Raw genomic sequence first — 19,533 nt, 5'->3', positions numbered from 1 at the left:
TCAGAAAAATCCCATCTAAGCTCTTATGTTTTATTCATCAGTCGGAGATAATTTTTTTGACCTGATAGGATTTTTTTTTCTTGACCCTCTATCCTCCGCTGACCCGACTACAACAAACAAAAGAAATAATGGATTCAAAACCATTCTGATTTATAAATAAGTCTTTACTTTGCAGGAGGGATATTGTGAGAGGTTGTTTCTTTTTATTTTGCAGTGGAATCAATTTCAGTGCATGTGGTCACAGGCTATAGAGGTACATAATAGTCCCAACGGTCCACCAAATCCTCAAATCTCCTCCCAGCTCACTGTCAATGTTTTGAAGCTCAACTGTGAACCGTGTCGAGAATCAAAACAATGACTTGGCAGATATTTTAGGATTTGGAGGAGTTAGGGAGTCTGATGTTTTCTTGTTCAAACAGTTACAGTTTTTCTGCACTAGAAGTGACAGAACAAAGGGCTACACGCTGGAATAAGATTTTAAATTGTTGAGGATTATATACCACAAAAGATCATTGTGTCATTGTTATTATCACCATCATCCTCATCTTCATCATTTCCCTTATCAGCATTATGCCCATCATCCTCATCTTCATCATTTCCCTTATCAGCATTATGCTCATCATCCTCATCATGATAATAATCACACCCTGTTTATATCCAGCGTTGCATAACAATGCGGGCTGGATGTAAGCAGTGTGTTGTGGCGAGGTGCAGGGAGTGTGATGAGCGGAGTAATCTCAGAATGATTAGACCCTTGATAGCGATTAGTGAGACTTATGAATATGTATTTTCTAACTCAAGAATGTGGCTTTAATCAGGATTTTGCATGTTTTTATTATGAAGGAGTCGATTTTTCAGCAGATTGATAATCAAAATTTTTTGAGTCTCAAATTTGTCATGGTAGGCTGGATGTTCTGTATATTTAATATATTGATTTCCATATGTTGTACTTTCTTGTTCTTTATTGGTTAGTTACCTAACTTCCCAACACTGTTGCATTATTCTACCATCCTCCGTTTCCCTCATTCACATATTCTCGGCAGTCAGTGTAAGTGTTGATATTGTTGCATCATGTATACGCAGCATTATTCTAATTTATCATTTTTCTTTGTTGAATTCCCTCAACTATATGCTGTTTCCATGACCCATTTTCTCCACATCAAGTCTCTTTACGTTTCATCTTATGTTAATGATTCGTGTTGTGTTTTTTTTTCCCCAGGATGCCATCCATCATGTGATGCCTGCACTGGGGCGGGGCCTCTCTCCTGTACTTCCTGTCCCGCCAACAGCGTTTTGTTGCCCTCCGGCCTTTGTGCGCCCAAATGTCCCCCTGGTTACTATGACAACGGTCACAGGATCTGTCAGGGTAAGCAGATAGATAACATTTGAAATATTTAAAGCAGCAGAGATGTGACCGTGTGTATTCTGGCAGCACCTCTAAGATTTCCCATGAGATTACATGGTGTAGAGTTAGAGTGGACAAAATAATTTAAACACTTAACAGTATACTGGGTCTGCAGTAATTACCAGCTCATTTAGTTTTTTAAGGCTCCCTGAGATCTTGATCCAGTTTGATAGTCATTTTTATGGGGAGCATAAAACATACGTGCTTGTGATGTTCACCTTCATTAATGCAGTTTAAAGGGACACTGTGTAGTTTTTGAGAAGAAATTCTGCTTTTGAATTTCTTAATATTTACAATATTAATGAGGTAAGAATACAAACTCAGAAATATTTCCTTTTTACATAACTGAATAAACAAACTGTTCTCAGAGGAAAACAAGGTCCCAGAACACTGTTTGAAGCTAAAAAGATGGCAGGGTCCGCCACATATAAACAGAGTATAACAGTATGAAATTGTCTGCAGTGTTCGCGACTGACGTACCTGCAATTGAAGCAGCGACTCCGTATGTTGTTTGTACTCCTGTGTGTTGCTTTATGTTGCTGTGAAAACATTTACAACAATTAATGTAAGGTATTCATTCAAACTGACAAGGCTGCTGTCTGGTATTGAAAATAATTTCATTCAACAACTGAAAAGCTGCACATTCCTCCGTCAAGGCTGATTAGTTCTCAATCTTAATAAGAAATAAACACAACAGTTAACAATCAGGAGGTGTACTGGCCTGAGTTTTTTCATCTAAGTGAGTGCAGTTAGTGGATGAGAAAATTGTGCAAATGTTTGGGAATGCCATAACACGACTAATTCAGAAATCCTTTCAGAGATTTTTGCTTTTGTCCGTCACCTGACTTTCAAATATATTTCCTTTGAATAATGTGAATTATTTGAAATATTCGGTTTTAATTAGCATGTAATCAAGCAAAAAATTCAACACATTCTTGTCAGATTTAATAATCCTGTAATTAAAAATCCTGAAAACTGCAACAAATATGAAACATGATTAAACGGCATGGTTAAATTGTTAAACGGGTTATTTAGAGCGTCCCTGGGTCCAACAAAGTCTCAGTCAGCCAGTATTGCATGATGGCTCGTGTAATTACATTCTGTCGCTAATCTTTTCCTATCTGACCTCACATCTAACCAGACCTTCGTGTAAACCTTTTTGCTTTCGGCAGCTTGTGACAGCCAGTGCCTGACGTGCGACATGGCCGGGGTTTGTACGTCCTGCCGCGACCCGGCTAAGGTCCTGCTGTTCGGGGAATGCCAATATGACAGCTGTGCCCATCAGTACTACCTCAACACTACGACCCGGGCCTGCAGAGGTACAATGCCATCACCATGACAACTCAGCACACACTGCAGTGGTACAGGGAGGATGAGGGGAAACACTGGATTAATAATGAGGATGTGTAGTGTGCTCTTAATGATATTCATAAATTACTCTCCATCCTTATTGCATGTAGTTCAGTGTGCTACACAGAGTTTATGGGCTCCATTGATCAAGTCATAAACTGTGGGACCAGATATGCAAATCATAAACATCATGTGTGCGTTTTAATTCAGCATTATGTCTTCCAGTGTGCAGAGGTTGATGGATGAGCCTCAGAGGATCCATGTCCAATCTGAATAACTCGTCCTTTTTTTATTCTGCATGCGATAAATCTGTTCATATATTTAATTACCCACTAACCAGCCCAGACCACATCCTGTCAGACTGAATCTGACTCAACTCAGAAATAAGATGTGTGAAAATATTTTTTCATCTGTTCGCCTTTGTGTTTATCTCAATGAATAATGGCCCGAGGGGCTGTAGATTCAGAATGTGAACAACCCAACTGTGTTGTCACGCTGTCTTAGCACTTTTCTCTACAGAAAGCCATTTCATGTAAAGCCGACTTCCCACAAACATCACCTCGCAGACTTCCTTTTATCAGCGATTTGGTTCAGTTTATCCACGTATCAGCGGCCCAAAGCAACTGGCCCCTGAGGTGCCACCACCGCTTCCCATGTCTGTCACGAGATTAGCAGCTAAGCTAACCGCTGGTGGCTAGATATGGTTTGATTTGCTGTGAGTCGCTGAGGAAGTGCCCCCCACCTTGACAGGTGGTTTTAACCATCCAGTCCGTGACGCTGTGTTTATCCCCCAAGCTAGCCATAGCTGCCACCTGGATAATCCACTGAACCTTGAATGAACCCAGAGCGTCAGAAAACAGCACTGCTAGCTGCCCTCTGAAGACGCTTTGAGGATCCTCTGACAGCTTTCAGTTTGCTTTCAAAGTTCCCTGAGAGAATCTCTTCTAATCCCATCAGCACTTTTACCCACAACCTACATTTGTTTTGGTTTATCAGTGATCTTTTTCAACTGAGGAAACCCAAAATTACCTCTTGGCTCCTTTTGGATCTGCAGAAAGATCCTGTGGAACCATCCACGTTGTTTTACTGTCTTTCTATTTCCCAGTATAATGTGAACCTTTAGGATACGTTACTACCTCTCTTGTAGACTTTAAGACAAAGTGTGATAAAATGTTTACTAGCAGCAAAAGTTGACCATTAAAAAAATTGAGGATGCTTATTTTTTATGCTTGAGTGGGTAAATATAATGTTGAATTTACAGTAAGATTGGATTAGATTAGATTAGACTAACTTTATTGTCCACACAGTAAAAACAAATATTTTGGCTTCTCCCAATGTACAACAAAAGCACATAAAGGTACATAAACTTACAGGAAGCCCAACATACCATTAAAATACACAAATATACAGTAAAACAATACAATAGTGCAGATGTGTTCATTGGGGAATAAAAGACTTCCTATATATCTTCTGGCTGAGAATCCTGAATCGACGGACAGACGGGGGCAACTAAAGCTCTGAGTGCAGTGGGTGTGAGAAATCGGCACTTATCTGCTTTGCCTCTCTGTGTACAGCACTGTCAAATACATTGCAAAGTTGTTTTTGTGTTTGAGTTTCCAAATGGTCCAATAATAAGTTGACAAAATGAAAATCAAAGATGCTAATTGTTAGCTACCGTAGTGCCATGGCTCTATGGATACCAGTATGCATTAGTTGGTCCGTCAGTCAGTCCAACACTGCAGCACAATATCTCAACAATGGATGAATTGGCATTTTTTCCATTGACATTCACCAGACAATGTATCCTAGTGACTTGGCAGATCGCATCGTTTTCCTTTATAACACCTCCAGCAGGTTGACAGTTCTTGTTCTTGAGCTATTGAACTGATTGTCATTTGGTGTGTACATTCATGTTCCCTCCAGAGTGAATCATAATACATTTGGTGGTGATTTTACAAAATATTAACACCTAACAGTTAAACAGTTAAACCCCTATTTATAAATTAGATATTTACTGGCCACTTTAATTAATTAAAGTGATTAATTTACTTCACCTTGCCTTCAAAGGATAAAAAAAATGGACTTTTATCCATCTTACAGTCTGATTTTCTTAACAATGAGCATTACAGTCCCACAGAACCACTAATGTAGATTAAGCTTTTTTAACATGCCTGTGTTATCGTTTTACATTTTTCATTAGAACTGTATAATACTGTATAATCACCCCCTGGTGTGAAATTGCTGTGAATACCGAGGTTCTTTGTTAAGTGTGCGCCCTCCTTAACCTTTAATACAAACCTAGAAGCTCACACAAACATAGATATTTTTATTTGTCCTAATTGAGTTTCTTGTTAATACTAATGGAGCCGAGCGCAGACACAACAGATGTGCAGAAGGAAAAAAAACGCAAATAGGTTTAAAATAAATCCTCTACTGAAAAAGAGTTTATTAATCTCTTTTTCTCTCTCTGCCGCCCTCTCTTCTGTTCTGCTCTCACCTTTTGCTCTCGCCTTCAAAATCCCCTTACTTCTAATCCCAATGTCCCAACACACACATAACACGCATACTCACACCTCCTCCTCCTTGTCCTCGTCCTCGTCCTCCTCCTCCTCCTCCTCCTCATCCTCCTCCTCCTGTTTCCAGAGTGCGACTGGAGCTGTAATGCCTGCAAAGGCCCTCTGCGGACAGACTGCCTGCTGTGCATGGAGGGATACGTGCTGCAAGACGGAGTGTGCACCCAGGGTTGCTCCCCTGGCTCCTATCAGGATGGAGACAAATGCCTCAGTGAGTCCACCAAAAAGCAGAAAAGCTGACCCACATCACACAAAAGAAAGATGATAAATAAGTAAATAAAAATAAGACAAATGTGTGCAGCTACAGTAACACTAGCTGCTGGTTTTTCTGCTTCTTTTTCTATTATTTATGTGCATTTAAAGTTACTTTTTAAATCTATTTTCTGATTAAACAGTTAATCAACATCAGGGGACCTTAAAGGTTCCTTGATAGACCACTTTACAAGTATAAACTTTGATTGTGCATCTTAAACGTCTCCTTACTGCTCAGGTCAAATTCTTCTTGTTAAAAACCTCTTTAAAGGCCTTTAAAGCTCTTAACTACCATATGATAATATAATCATTTTAATACAATATATTGAACACATGCACTTTTTGCTGCTCAGTGCCAAATCTTAAGCGTTAAATTCCTCAGAAACATTATCTGCAGAACATGAGGAATGAAGTAAATGAGCAGTAGGTGCTTCATTAAAATGAATATATTTCCAAAAGATAACTTTATATATATATATAAAAATCCTTGCCTCGAAGCTGCAACTCCATGTCACTCGAATGTCATTGTGGTGCTGTCATTGTGTCTCTATGCCAGGCTGTGATGATCACTGTGCTGAGTGTCGGGGTCCCGGACAGTGCCAGCAATGCCAGCCCCCCTACGCCACCCTTCAGGGACAGTGTGTGCTAGATTGTGGCAGAAACTACTTCCTGGACGCCTCCTCCCAAGTCTGCAAACGTAAGAGCTGAGACTTTGTTGAATGCAGTGAGAGCCCTCATACTTTTAGCTGTTTGATGAGTCCAGGACATGATTTCAAAAGAGAGTATCTGTGCAAGGTCAGTTCCCGCAAGGTCAGCATTTAAGTTTAAATTGGGAAATCAAAAAGGAAGGAAGAAAAGAAGCTTTAAAGTGTCTTTTGAGAAAATGAAGGTTATAGAAACTTTAGAGATAGTTATAGAAACTAGAGAATGAAAGTTTGAAAACTTCTCTGTGTGGTTTAGCAGAATAACAGCCAGATGAAAATACAGAGAATAAACAATTAATCATAAAGTGGTCAAAGTTTTCCAAACATTACTTCTGTATGTTCTTCAGCTTGCTCATCCGACTGTGTGCTGTGTGACGGGGTCGGACGCTGCAGAGCTTGTCGTGACCAAACCTACCTAATGGAAGGATACTGCACACCCGACTGTGGACACGGATACTACGCTGACCAGAAGACCAGGATCTGTCACGGTAATAATATGATGTCTGTCTGTTTTATGTTTAACAAGTGAAAAATTGTTAAAAATGCCCCCCTAAATGACCACAATCGAGAAAGTTACAGTAAGAGCTGTTTATCAGTTTCTTTGACTCAAAACTTTCTGCTGTCACTTAAGGAACTAACACTTCTACTGGAGTTTCAGAACACTTTCCCACCTCCAGGCACAACCCTGTAGAAAAGCCTCAGGTGAAAATCACATGTATTATTACGATTTTTATATAAATATATGTAACACTCCACATTGGATCTCTGCTCTAATTAGTTGGCTTCAAGCGCTTTATTCTGAAAGAATAATTTTACTATGTAACAGGTCTGTATTAGTCATACACAGTGGGCATTTTATATTTAAAAGAAGTTCTGTTAAAGCCAAACATAGCGTAGGTGAGATATCAGTTTTCCTAAAAGCTAAATATTGTACATGTTTGTACTGTGCAACATCAAATAAATATTCATGTGCACCATATAAATGCTCTTAAATATTATCTGACAGGAGTCGAAATGTCACATTTTGTGGCATTTTAATTATATGCAAATGAAATCAAGACAGCCACATAAATAATGCAAACGACCTCAAGACGTCACATAAAAACAAATCCACATGGCCGAGTCACATGGTTGGTTGCTAGGCAACAGGCTTGTTAACCATGGCATGGGGCAGTGAAGCCAACAGAAAAACCCCTCCGCCTGATGCTGTGTTATTGAGCCAAGCTCTTAAATGTTAATGTCCATCCAAAGCTACGGCTCATATAGTAGAATATGTCCACTGTTCTCACTGTCCAGTTAAAATATACAGTTGTTGTAAATTTGCAGCTAATGTTGGAAAAGTCAACTCATGCTGAGATCCACATCCCCCAGCAGGGGAACCAGTTTTTGTGCTGAGTACAAATATCAAGTCTTTGTTTTCTAACTAGGATGAAGACGCTTTTATGGTAAAGAATTTAGCCTCATGGACAGATTTCTCTTCAAACAGTCCAAATGCTGCACAGATGTCAGATAGTGACTCTTCTTTGTGTTATGTTAGAGAAAGAAAAATATAATAAATGAGTTTTAAAAACATCAGACTTAAGCCCTTGCAGCTCAGAGCCTTAATTAATGAAATGACAAAAATGTAATTATTGAAGGCGGCTATAGTGAAAGTGTATATCTGCTCTGTGACTCCTCTTTTGATAAGCCTGGTTAAAGGACGGTTCTGCTGTCTTTTCAGTTGTTGGAAGAACAAATTACCATTGATAACTGCCTGACTGAACAACTCTCCTACTCATGCCATACTAATTGGTCCTCCTGAACGCTGAAAAAAGCATTGTCTGCAGAGTCGGGTCATTAGAGGAGTCTTGTACTTTCATTTTTGGGCTTTTATGTTCAAACAGTGGCTGTCAACCTACAGGCAGAGAGGCCTGCAGGTCACTGAAATGATTTATTAAATGTGGCAAAGCTAATAGAGAAATATATTATCATGTACCCTTTGTGAGTGATAAATGCTTTATTTTGGTGAAATAATGAACATTTTTGAGCCTCTGGGCTTAAACTAATCCACAAGTTAATCAAGTGCAATAGACCAGAGAGAGAGAGAGAGAGAGAGAGCTCTTTTTATTTCCAGTTTTTGCCAGCCAGGACAAAAAGTTGAGAAACTGGCGCTTTAAATTAAAAACTTACTCTCATTTGTGAGTTTAATTACATGGGCGAAAGTTTGATATTTTAGAGTGCCTATTGGCATCATTAGAGGAGATATAATGAGATTACAACATGGCCTCTCAAAAGAGCTGATCTTTAAAAAGTTCCTGAACAAAAGTCAGTTCCAATTAGAGCCTACTTCGAAAATGCCACGCCAAGAACAAGGTGTCTTGCTCGTATTTCACCAGCCATTTCTTTCTCTCTCTCTCTCAAACTCACTCACCCCTGCACACACAAACATTATTTCTGTTTTCATTTCATAACCTCCTGTAATCCCTACACCTACTCCCAGTCTGACCCAGCTGTAATTTTTAATTAGATAAATGTAAGGCTTTAATATGCATTAAAATGTGTTAATTAGAGTAATAAGAGGCTTTGTTTTTCACCGTGTGATGATTTATGTAATGACTTGTTTTTCTTCTTACTTTTCACTAAATTATTATTACAAATTAGTCATGAGTCTTCTTTGCCTAATGATGCAATTTTCTGCTATTTGTCAAAAAATATTTCTTCTTTTAACAAATTTCAGTTGTTTATTTTAATCTCATCCTCTGTAATCAGTATATTTGGACATCATAACCTCAACTTTTAGTTTATGTTTAATAGTGATTTAATTGTTTTAACCTGAAACCTACAGTCAATATGTCTCTTCCTTCTTCATTTTCCTGATTTTCTTTCAAATATTTTCATATGTGATTAAGTCTTAATGGTCATTCTGATAATACTTCATAACACGTATTTGCTTATGACTATGTGTACGAAATTGTACAGACCACAGGAGTCATTGCATTATTTTGTGTGGGATTCACCTCCGAGATGAGAAACTTTTTCCCTTTGTTCATTTCAGTTTTTCTATTTTTTTCTGTCCTCCCTTCTCCTCTCAGTGAACACCAACCCACCTGCCCTCCAGGTCAACGGCTCCTTGCTGGTTCCCCTCGGTGGTTTCGCCCCGCTGCCCCCCACCCTGCTACAGGTGAAGGACCCTGACAGTCCGTCTGAGCGGCTGATCTTCCAGCTTGTTCAGGGCCCAAGTAACGGACGGCTGGTCCTGTTCAGAGGGGAGGAAGGAGGCGAGAGGGGAGGCAGAGGAAAGTTAGGCCGAGAACTGACCAGGGATGACACCTTTACCTGGGCGGAGCTGAGATCTGGCCGAGTCCGTTTCAGACACCAAAAAGACAAAGCCAGGTTAGTGGATCTGATGCAGTTTGGTCGTATTTTTAGAGAGGAGGAAAATGTTTTGATAGAAGAAAAAGAAGAAACAATTCATCCAGAAACACTTGAAAATGAGCTGTTGTTGAGTCCCTATGTCCATAATGATGTTTGGTCATCTGGTCAGCCCAGTGAAACATCCAGATATATCCAGCAGCTGTAATGAAATTTAAAAGGAGTAAAGTAGCTTTCTAAAACCTCAATAGTAAATGTCATTCATTGGTGTCCATTTCTCAGAATCAAAGGGTGAAGGCTTCCTTTCATAGTTTCCATTTTGCTCTGACATTCAACAGTGTCAAAAATCCATAATACAAGAGGCAGAAAGACGGATTTCTACACCCATAGGAGCATGAGATATGGTTGGAAAAAGGGCAGCCGCGAGATATCTTTGATGTAGCTTAAAGAGAGCGGCTGTGGAGGGGGAGAGTTTTCCTCAGGGGAAGCTTATTTTTGTCAGAAATTTTGACGATCTGGTGGTCATCATGTTTTCCGTGCAAAATTAAACAGTTTAATTCGTCATCACAATGATCTGTAGAATAACTATCTGCAGTAAGTGGTTAAAGTAATTTAAAATGGGGTCCTTTTTTTTTGCACTTTGTCTTCTGTTCCATTTCTTAAATTATCTTTAAAGGACAGTATAGATTTGACTGTTTTACATGTAAAAAATAATTGCTAAAAGAGAAATAACCTGCTAAATCTTCCCATGGCTACATAAACATGATCCAGGATCCACAATAAACACAAATGAACAGTATTTTCTTTCTGGGAATACCAGCATAGATTTTAATTTGAACAATCGGTATTGCACATGTTGCTCATCGCAGCCACTCGTCTACCTGTATTGCAATCAAAAATGCAGTGCTTCAGGCCAGATTTTAAAAGAAGATGACACACGCAGTGCCCCCCTGGCTATTTTAGGCATTTTGATTGGTGAGAGTGGCAAAGGACTGGCAGAGACAGACTGTCATGAGGGAGATGAAGTTTAAATTCATCTATGACTATGACATGAACTGTTTTCTGTTGATTTACACTGCAGTAGAAGCTGTAGAATTATTAATTAAACTGACATGTTCAATGTGCACATAATCATGGAGCCCTCTGTGGTTATTTTGCAACAACCTTGTGTTTGTTGCACAGAAGTAAACAGGTGGATCCGCTGTGCATAACAGATGCGTGACAATGTGCAACATTACTCCAGTTAGTAATGTAACAGATACCTGCTCCCCTCAGTTGGCAGCACCTATTAATCTTAATCTTTTTCCCTATGTTGTATCAGCTGGTAGAAAAATGTAGGGAAAAGTTATTTTTATTTCAGAGTTCACCAAGATTCCAATTATTATGGAAGACACCGTGGCACGGTGACTTCTCACAGCAAGAAGATTTTGGGTTTGAACCAGCTGAACCTTTGAACCTCTCTGTGTGCGGCTGTCTGTGTGCCCGTGTGGGTTTTCTCCAGGTGCTCTGGCTTCCTCCCTGTGTCGTGGGCATATAGGCTCGAATGTGAGCGTGAAAGGAAAGCAATAAGGGAGGAAATAACCTCCGCGCTCTGAAGGAAAATACCAGTTTGTCAGAGCAAGACTGCGTTCCGTGCTGAATAGAGAACAGAGAAAATCACCTGAAAGACAGCATGGGGGAGAGACGTGACAAAAAAACTGAAAGTGCCAAAGAAAGGTGCATATATGGACAGAAAGAAAAACTTCAAACTGAAGTTTCATTTGGTAATTTAATGATGTAATGTACACTGTAGAATGGAGTGTCTTGTAACAGTGAAAACCAGAAATTAACCTGTGACGGCTGTCTCATATGAGTGGTTCTGATTCTGGTTGAATGTGCTTCAATAGGCTGTGGTGTATGAAAGGGGTGTAACACTCACAGTAGGTGGGAGGTGACACTGACGGGTGCAGCAAATGACAAATTTTCTACCTGACAAACATTTCAGTGAGCCCTCAATCCCTGTATGGAAGGCATTGTTGTGTTTCTCCACATATTTACAGCAAAAATAATATAGTGAAGCAATGCAAGGACTTCCCCACAATGTCCAGTTACACCAACACTTAAAATGTAAATGAAATTCTCCTTTTGTTGCCAGAGTTTTGACAGATGTCATGTCTGTTTTGATATATAGCTTTTTTAAAAGCTGACATTAAACACCATATCTCCCTCCTCTCCATCCACAACTATCCTGACATTTCATTTTTTTCTGCTCTTGTTATCATCCAAGCTACCCATCGTCTGTTTGATTTATGCAGCCTCCTGGTTAGAAAGTTCATTTCCATTAACCCACACATGGATTGGAGATGCATTACCTTTACACTTTGTTTGTTAATGTGGCCAAATTTGCATATGCATTTGACAGTGTAATTGCTCGGTGTGAATCTCCAGTACCACGGATCAAAGAGGCTACTAATATTTATAGAAGGAATACCTGCAGCCTTTAAGAGCTCAGTGTGGAGCCAGTTTCCTCACAAGTCTGTGGCATTTTGGGTTTGAGCCCAATGTCCCTTCAGCCAATCAGAAGCGAGGTGTTTAACACATTAGTCAATCCTGACTCAGCTGGTCTCTCCTACAAATGGCGTCATGCCAGTGAATTAGCAAACTATGGTCCCTTGCCCAGTTTTGAGCCATTAGATTAATGGAGACAGTAAAACGCAAAACTCCAAATAGGATTAATCTGCATATTACAGCCATATTTTTCAAATTATTTGGAGTGGCGGATGATGGCTGCACACATACAGAGCCACAAACAAATGCTCTCAGGTTTGATTCCCTTTCGACTCGATGTGTCCAACAGAGATAAACACAATGTGTCCACATGTCACTGAGCAAAACAAAATTCTCAAGTATACTGACATGCAACAGGTAAGACATATATAACATGATGAATATAACTGTGGGCAAAAGATGTAGCAAAAAAATTAATTTTGAAATGTCATGGTCTGTTCAGGTTGAACTAAAGTAATTACATTTTTCAAAAGAAGGTATTTTCATTCATTACTGCCTCAGTAGAACATGTCAAGTGTCAAGACACGACCTGAATTTCATGTCTCAAGTGACATACTCTGAGAAGTCATTGAAAAGTACTTATACACACACACGAGCACACGAATGCTGTTTCACTTTTGGCTAAAGGCTGCATTGAAAAAATCCATCTTTCTTCTTTAATGATTCCAACAAATATACTAGTCACATTTATAACCCATGCATAAAACGAGATTTAGAAGTACTGTGGCATTTTTCCCCAAGAAATATGTCCCTTATGTTACTTTAATAAGCTGTCCAATACATCTTTAATGGGCCACGATTATTCTAACCATAACAAATGCTGTAGAGCTGTGGCAAATCTCACTTTCCTTGCCAGAAATTGTAATTCAAAAAGAGTTTTATCATTGTTGAAAGGAGCTGTAAGAATTTGTTATGTGAAGGATGAATTTTTAAAGAACAACAGCTGCACTAAGTTTTTCAGAGAAGCTGCATTGTTCAAGTGTTCAGGCAGCCAACACTCATCAAACATTCAAGCTGTGCTGGAGACTATGGTTAGAGAAGAGAGTAAATATACAGATGGGCAATAGTAGGAAGTTACTAAGTACATTTACTCCAGTATTGTATTTAAATACAATTTTGAGTTGCTTTCCTTTAAAAACAAATTAAAAAATTACATAAATCCAAAAATACGATACAAAAGAAGATAAAATAATGAAATAATTACAACAAATAACATTTGTTTAATGGAATACTTTGCAGGATCTGTCGGTTGCTGTTTGTAAACATACCATTCAAAGTTGTCCCCTCCTTCATGTGTCAAAAGCGCAACAGAAAGAGTAAGAGGGTGAGAGTGCAGCGGTGGTCAAGCAAACTAGAGAGTGAATTAGAGAGAGAGAGAGTGTTAGCGAGAACAAAGCAGTGCAAATAAAATGCTATTTTGGGATTGTATCACAGCTGTTATGTTCTAAAGCCGGGGTTCCCAACCTTTTTGACAAAAATTGTAGACATGAGCTACAATTTTTCTGGCGGCCCGGGCATGGGCGTACCACTTTAATGTACATTTTTGCAATTTTATTGTTAAATTAAAATGATTTGCCTTGTGATATGTAAGGGTTGCCATTTCCAAGCAGTTAATAACAAAACACAATGCAGTACATAAATGGCAATAACATTACCCTCCTTAGTTTCGACTGGGTTTTTGCAGCCAAGTATGGGACAACCCAAGACCCTATACTTGTCCACGGCCCGGTGGTTGGGAACCCTCTGTTCTAAAGTACGAATAAAGACAACAATACCTCCAAACAACCCTCTAGGTTTTGTGAATTCAGCCGAAGTGCGCGCTTCATCCTGTCTGCTCTGGATGCTCTCTGCCCTGCGTGTGTGTGTAGCTCAGCCTTGCCCTCGGTCAAACAGACGCACAGACAGAAACAGCAATGTAACCTGTTGGCTATGTTTTTTTTAGAGTCCTGACCTCGGGCTGTTATTAACGCGGGTCTACACACAACTGCTCGAGGCTGACGCCCAGTAACGTCCAGAACACAGCAAAAATACTAAGAAAGTATAAAAATACAGGAAGAGTGTAGGTTTGAGAGGGATTTATTTTTATGATTCTATACATTCTGCCTTTTAGAAAAAGCCGTAAGATAAAAGTGAGTTTTAAGAGGAGATTTGAAAGCGGACACTGAGTTTGCCGGCCTGAGATAAGTACTGTGGGGCCACCAGGAGCCCCAGAGCAGCTTCAGTGCTTCTTGTCATACATTCTCCTGAACTCTGGATGAGGGATGAAACCATTATTCCAAAAGATAATTATGTTATATTACCTCATTTGGTGTTTTGATGACAGTGGTGTTTAATACGCAGCTCCAAAATCTCTCTAGGTTTGTATCCGAGTTGTGATAATTTTCAAAAACCATTCAGTCAGCCCTCATTCCTTCATTAATCAAATATTCATAAAGAAACATTTAACCTTAAATCATGACAGTATTGACTTTCTATAATATGCGTCATAAGTAAACGAGCTGTCCACTGAAGAAAACTAAAAATACTGGCCTCAATAGGGAAATTGGCACATTTTCAGACACTGTGATGAGGTTCACAAGATATCTGCCTCCTTGCGTATTGCTTTAGGACACAGAGGGAGATTTCTTTATAGCACAGAACATGAGGGTGCTGTTTTCACAACCCACTCACCAAACTCAATGTTGATACTGGACAACTTTAAAAAGCTGGCAGCATTTTTTATATATTATTCCAACATGCATTTATTTATCTGCCCTTCACATCTACACTTTGTAAAGGCATTTATAGATGAGATAACTGGCAGTTGAATAAAGATTTGGGGAAAGATCATCATCGTCATTGTTTAAAATCTTTATTTTAGCTCTGAGAGGGATGATTTTAAAATTCTCCTGTAACAGGAGCAACAGGGAAAATTTTGAGGAGCACTGGCACTGGCACTGGCAGTCTCACTTATTTAAAAAGGATATTTCAGTTTATCCAAATAAATAAAAGTAATTTGAAAGTTTTTATAAATGCTACCTGGGACCTTCATAAAATGCATCATATGGTTCAGCTTGTAGCCATAATTCCCTTTCAGTTGTCACTACACCAACAACCTGCTCAGTCATTTGGTCTTCAGCCACAGTTGGCCATGTCCCAGCCTGAGCCCCAGGGAGTTGTGGGTAATAAGCCTCGTCTTTGATGATGCTGTGGCACCTCGGTGTGAAGAGATATCTGTGATGAGTAATGTGTGTGAGCAGGTGGACTGTCGTGTGTATGTGCACGTGTGTGAGGTCACTGTCCTCTGTTCCCGTAGATAGCACTCAGGTGATTAGGTCTAATGACTGCACACTGGGTTAGCCTCACAGGACTCTTTTTTCCAGAAACCTCCAGGGCTAACTAAAGGCCGTTTCTGGGTCCTGTCATTTCAAAACGAGCCAAGGAAAGAGAGAGAAATCAAACTTTAACCTCTATAATTACCTCCCCCAAGGAACCCATGTCCATTTGATGGTGGTTGGTTGGTCAGCAGGATTACACAAAAACTACTGAACAGATTTCCTCGAAACTTGGATGGAGGATGAGTCTCGGCCGAGAGTAGATCTCATTAACTTTTGGTGGGGATCCAGATAAAGGGACGGATTCAGAAGTGTTTTCTAACTTTCTTTAATATTGCAAGATATCCTTTTTCTGTATTCGTTATAATCAGAATAAATATTAAATAAATATTAAATGATTTGCTTTCAAGTGATTAAAAAAATCCTCTCATTTTCTTTCTTAACTTTTTCTTCCTTCCTTTCTTCCCGTAGGACTGGAGAGTTTTCTTTGCGTGTTGCTGACCCCCAGCTGTTTTCCCAACCTGAAACAATCCAAGTCCAAGCCGTGTCAATGCAGGTAAAGTATAATAGCACATTTTCTTTCATTTTTATTTAATCTGGTGTTTTCACTGACATACACTAGCATGTGACACTAGCATACCTATTTTCAAAGAGAAAGAGAGAGAAATAAACAGTTTTAAAGACTTAAGTTGCATCCATAAACTAACAACCAAATTAGCTACAAATAGAGATTTCTCAATAAAGATGGCTGTTTTTTGCTGTAATATTATAAGTAACAGAAAAGAAAAGTCTGCAAAGGCAGTTTTCTTCTAAATGTAGTTTACTGTGAAGCGGTAGACTGTCTTAGTCTGTACTGTGAGGGTTAAATGTCAAGTCAATACTTGTGTCCTTGTTGAGAAAGTTTGCCTCAGAGTGAAAAGACACATTAAAATCAGCTTCCCTTCAGAATGAGATAGACTGCTGCTGCATACATGAACGGTTGACACACGGGTCGGAGCTTTTTTCTTTTTACATCTCACAAAGCTCTTAGCTCTTACATCTTGTAGCCTTGATTTTGTAGTTTTGAGCTCAAAACAACTAGATACTGCTGTTTACAGCGTAATTGCATATTTAGCTATCAAGATATGTTATTAACTTGCTACCATGATTGCATTATAGCTAAATACGCCATCAATCGGAGGCTAAATAATCAGTTCCCTTCAAAACAGGATAACAATATATCCTATTGATTAATCCTTTCCGTTAGAAGCATTTAAGAATATGTCAATGAAAATGGATTTTGGTAGAGGATACATGTTTTGACTGAGTTGGTTACTCTGTCACAGGTAGATTTACTGAGTGACCGTTTCACTTTGGCTTTGACAAGGCTGGTTGCTAACGCTAACGTTAGCATCATGGGCTAAGACTTACCTCCGAGCTCAGTGGTGTGTTTATGCTAAGCTACAAAGCTACTGTTGAACGTGAAGCGAACCTGCTCAGCGTGATTAACCTGCGCATTTCTTTTTGTTTTTTTTGTTTTTTCTATAGTTATTAATCGAAATGAACGCGTTATTTTGACAGAGACATAATAAAAACATTCAACACAGAGAAATATGAGATATTCAATGCACAAGGTCATGTATTTGTCCTTGTATAGCACAGGGTTGCACAACAAAATGAAAGTTGAAGTCGCCACATGCTACCTACACAAAGAACATATTTTCAGATAATTACATTTAGGACAGGATAGGATGATTTACAACCACTGGGGATGACGAGCAGCACACAGCCACAGTTAATCTGGTAAATCTGACTCGGCTCATTTTTTTTTTAATATTTCTGTGTTGCTGTTTTTCATTTTGCTGCATCATCCCAGCTGATCTGCATTCCTCACTGTTCGGAGGCTCTGTCCCCACTGAGTTATACCAGGGCTGTCATCGGTGTCCAGCTGACCCCTGATTTTGGCACCAATATGGAAAATAATGAGGAACGAGGGATTAAAGGCTCTCTCCATGAGATTTGCTGATGGGTTGGCAGCTGTGTTACTCTGCTCTGTGCATGTATGTGTGTGTGAGGGATACACAGAGAGAATACATACCTGAGGCGACAAAGTGACAGATGGTTGATAAAGAATGACAGAACTGAAAGCATGTGTAGCTAATTTAAGTAATGATGTAATTAGCTGAGTGGAAAATGTTTTATTTATCATTGATTGGGAAAAACAAAATCGTCCATATCTGTCACTAAGCACAGATTTCCAAAATGTCTGACATTAAAAGGCAGCTTTGGTGTTATGTTATGTGTGTTATGTGTAATATTAAAAATAAATAGATAAATAAATATTAGTAATAAAAACTAGAACCTGGAGTTCAATTAAGAGTTATTTATACATCTGGAGTGGCAGGTTTTTGTGCCATATCCTTGTCAGTGTTTAGCCAACATTGCAAACAATTATATTTCTCCATGTCTCTGTAGTGAGAAAACCCACTTTATTGGCATACGTGACTGTTTTCTTAAATTTGAGTCGTCTCCGAGTAAATTAGTGTTGCAGACGCCGAGCTCAAAGTGCTGCTTACAGATGATTGAGTGGAGCTGCAGCATTCGGGTGTGTTTTTTTGGGGGGGGGCTGCTCAATTACACCATCACTTGATCGGCTCAACTTTCTCAGACAATATTAACAGAAGCTGCTCATGAGGAAAGAACAGTAATTCATGCAAATAAGTCAACCTCAGTGACTGTGTTTTGACTGACAGCTGGTCGGCCATTTTGGTCTGCCAGTTTGTTTGTTTACAGCAGCAGCAGTTTATTTCCTGTATTTAACACCAGCATTTTTCATATAAACAAGACCTTCAGGTAAACTCTAACAAAGTTTGCTGCTGTTCTTACAGTAGTTTACTAATTTTAAATTCTTGTGCTCTTTTCTCCCTCAAGGCAGAAGTAGTATGACATTATAAAAGTTTTGCTAAACTTCTTGTGGGGCTTTTCCATTGGAACTTTTGGCTGGGCAGAGTCAAACCATGTCACGCTGATTTGTGTTTCCATTACCTGCCTGACCAGCCTCCAAGCGGGCTGTGGTGATGTCTTGCAGATTGTGGCCAACCTGTGACGACCTCCTTCTCCTCAAACAAACCTGTGTTGCAATGCTCAGTACTTTTGTAGCCTCTAACTGAATCTCTGTGGTATGACGTTGATTTTCTCTCTTGTGTCGCTGTTTGAACTTTCAAATATCTGCTTTATTTTACTGTTTCATAGTCTTTGCTTTCAGCTGAGAGCAGGAGTCGTGTTACGTTACAGCTGGTGAAAACCAGACACATAAGCTTTTATCCACCGTTTTACAGCTGCTCTTTTCACCAGTAGTCGCAGATATGGATGAGCCCACTGCTCTCAAACATTGTCGACTCAAGAAGAACGTGTTATTAGTTAAAGACAAACCTGTTGTTATGGAGATGCAAATCCCTGACGCAATGGGCTGAGGTGCCGAGTCAAACCAAGTCAAGCCAAGCCAGCACGTGAGCGTGGAAAAGGGCCATTAGGGAGGTGGTTGTGGTTGGTGGTGAGTTGATTAAAATGTTTGTTTGTCTTTTAAAGTGGAGCCATCACTTGATTTAACCTTCATTCAGTAGTTTTAGGGCCCTGACACACCAGGGTTAGGGTCAGGGTTAGAATCCAACCCTTTCATCAGGTCAACAGTCGTCCATGGGCCAATGTATGGGCAGATGTTGAGCATCTGTGACCGTAGTTTTGGCAGTGTGTTCCACACCGTTGGCAGTAATCGGCCCTTCACGTTGGCTTTTCAGCAAATTGAGCGTGTTGAATCTGCGGCGGAGCCTGTCAGTATGAGAACTCACTCTGATTGGCTGTTCAGCAAAGCAAATCCATGCAGAGGTAAAACGGAGAATAGGTCTAGTATCATGATTTTCCCAATGTAGTGCTGTTTCCTCCGCTGTTTGCAACCTATTTATTAAACATATTCTTGATTAGGAGTGGCTATATTAGTGAGAGTGGTATGAATATTGTACACAAACACTTATTTAGCATACCAATATTTTGTATATCCA

At 39.5% G+C, this 19,533-nt stretch overlaps 1 protein-coding gene across 2 annotated transcripts in view; it reads left to right on the top strand.

Moving 5' to 3' along the window:
• The window catches only part of fras1 (Fraser extracellular matrix complex subunit 1), a 233,826-nt gene that overhangs the window by 144,133 nt on the left and 70,160 nt on the right, over nt 1–19,533 (top strand). For both annotated transcript variants that reach the window (XM_084361068.1, XM_084361067.1), the window contains exons 21-27: nt 1,220–1,366; nt 2,578–2,724; nt 5,399–5,539; nt 6,137–6,277; nt 6,632–6,772; nt 9,356–9,656; nt 15,968–16,052. In XM_084361068.1, the coding sequence (XP_084217194.1) occupies nt 1,220–1,366; nt 2,578–2,724; nt 5,399–5,539; nt 6,137–6,277; nt 6,632–6,772; nt 9,356–9,656; nt 15,968–16,052 (1,103 nt within the window). The remainder of the gene's footprint in view (nt 1–1,219; nt 1,367–2,577; nt 2,725–5,398; nt 5,540–6,136; nt 6,278–6,631; nt 6,773–9,355; nt 9,657–15,967; nt 16,053–19,533) is intronic.

This window comes from Pagrus pagrus, assembly GCF_965226575.1.
Source record: "Pagrus pagrus genome assembly, chromosome: 8".
Classification (NCBI taxonomy): domain Eukaryota; kingdom Metazoa; phylum Chordata; class Actinopteri; order Spariformes; family Sparidae; genus Pagrus; species Pagrus pagrus.
This window is presented reverse-complemented; position numbering and strand designations above follow the sequence as displayed.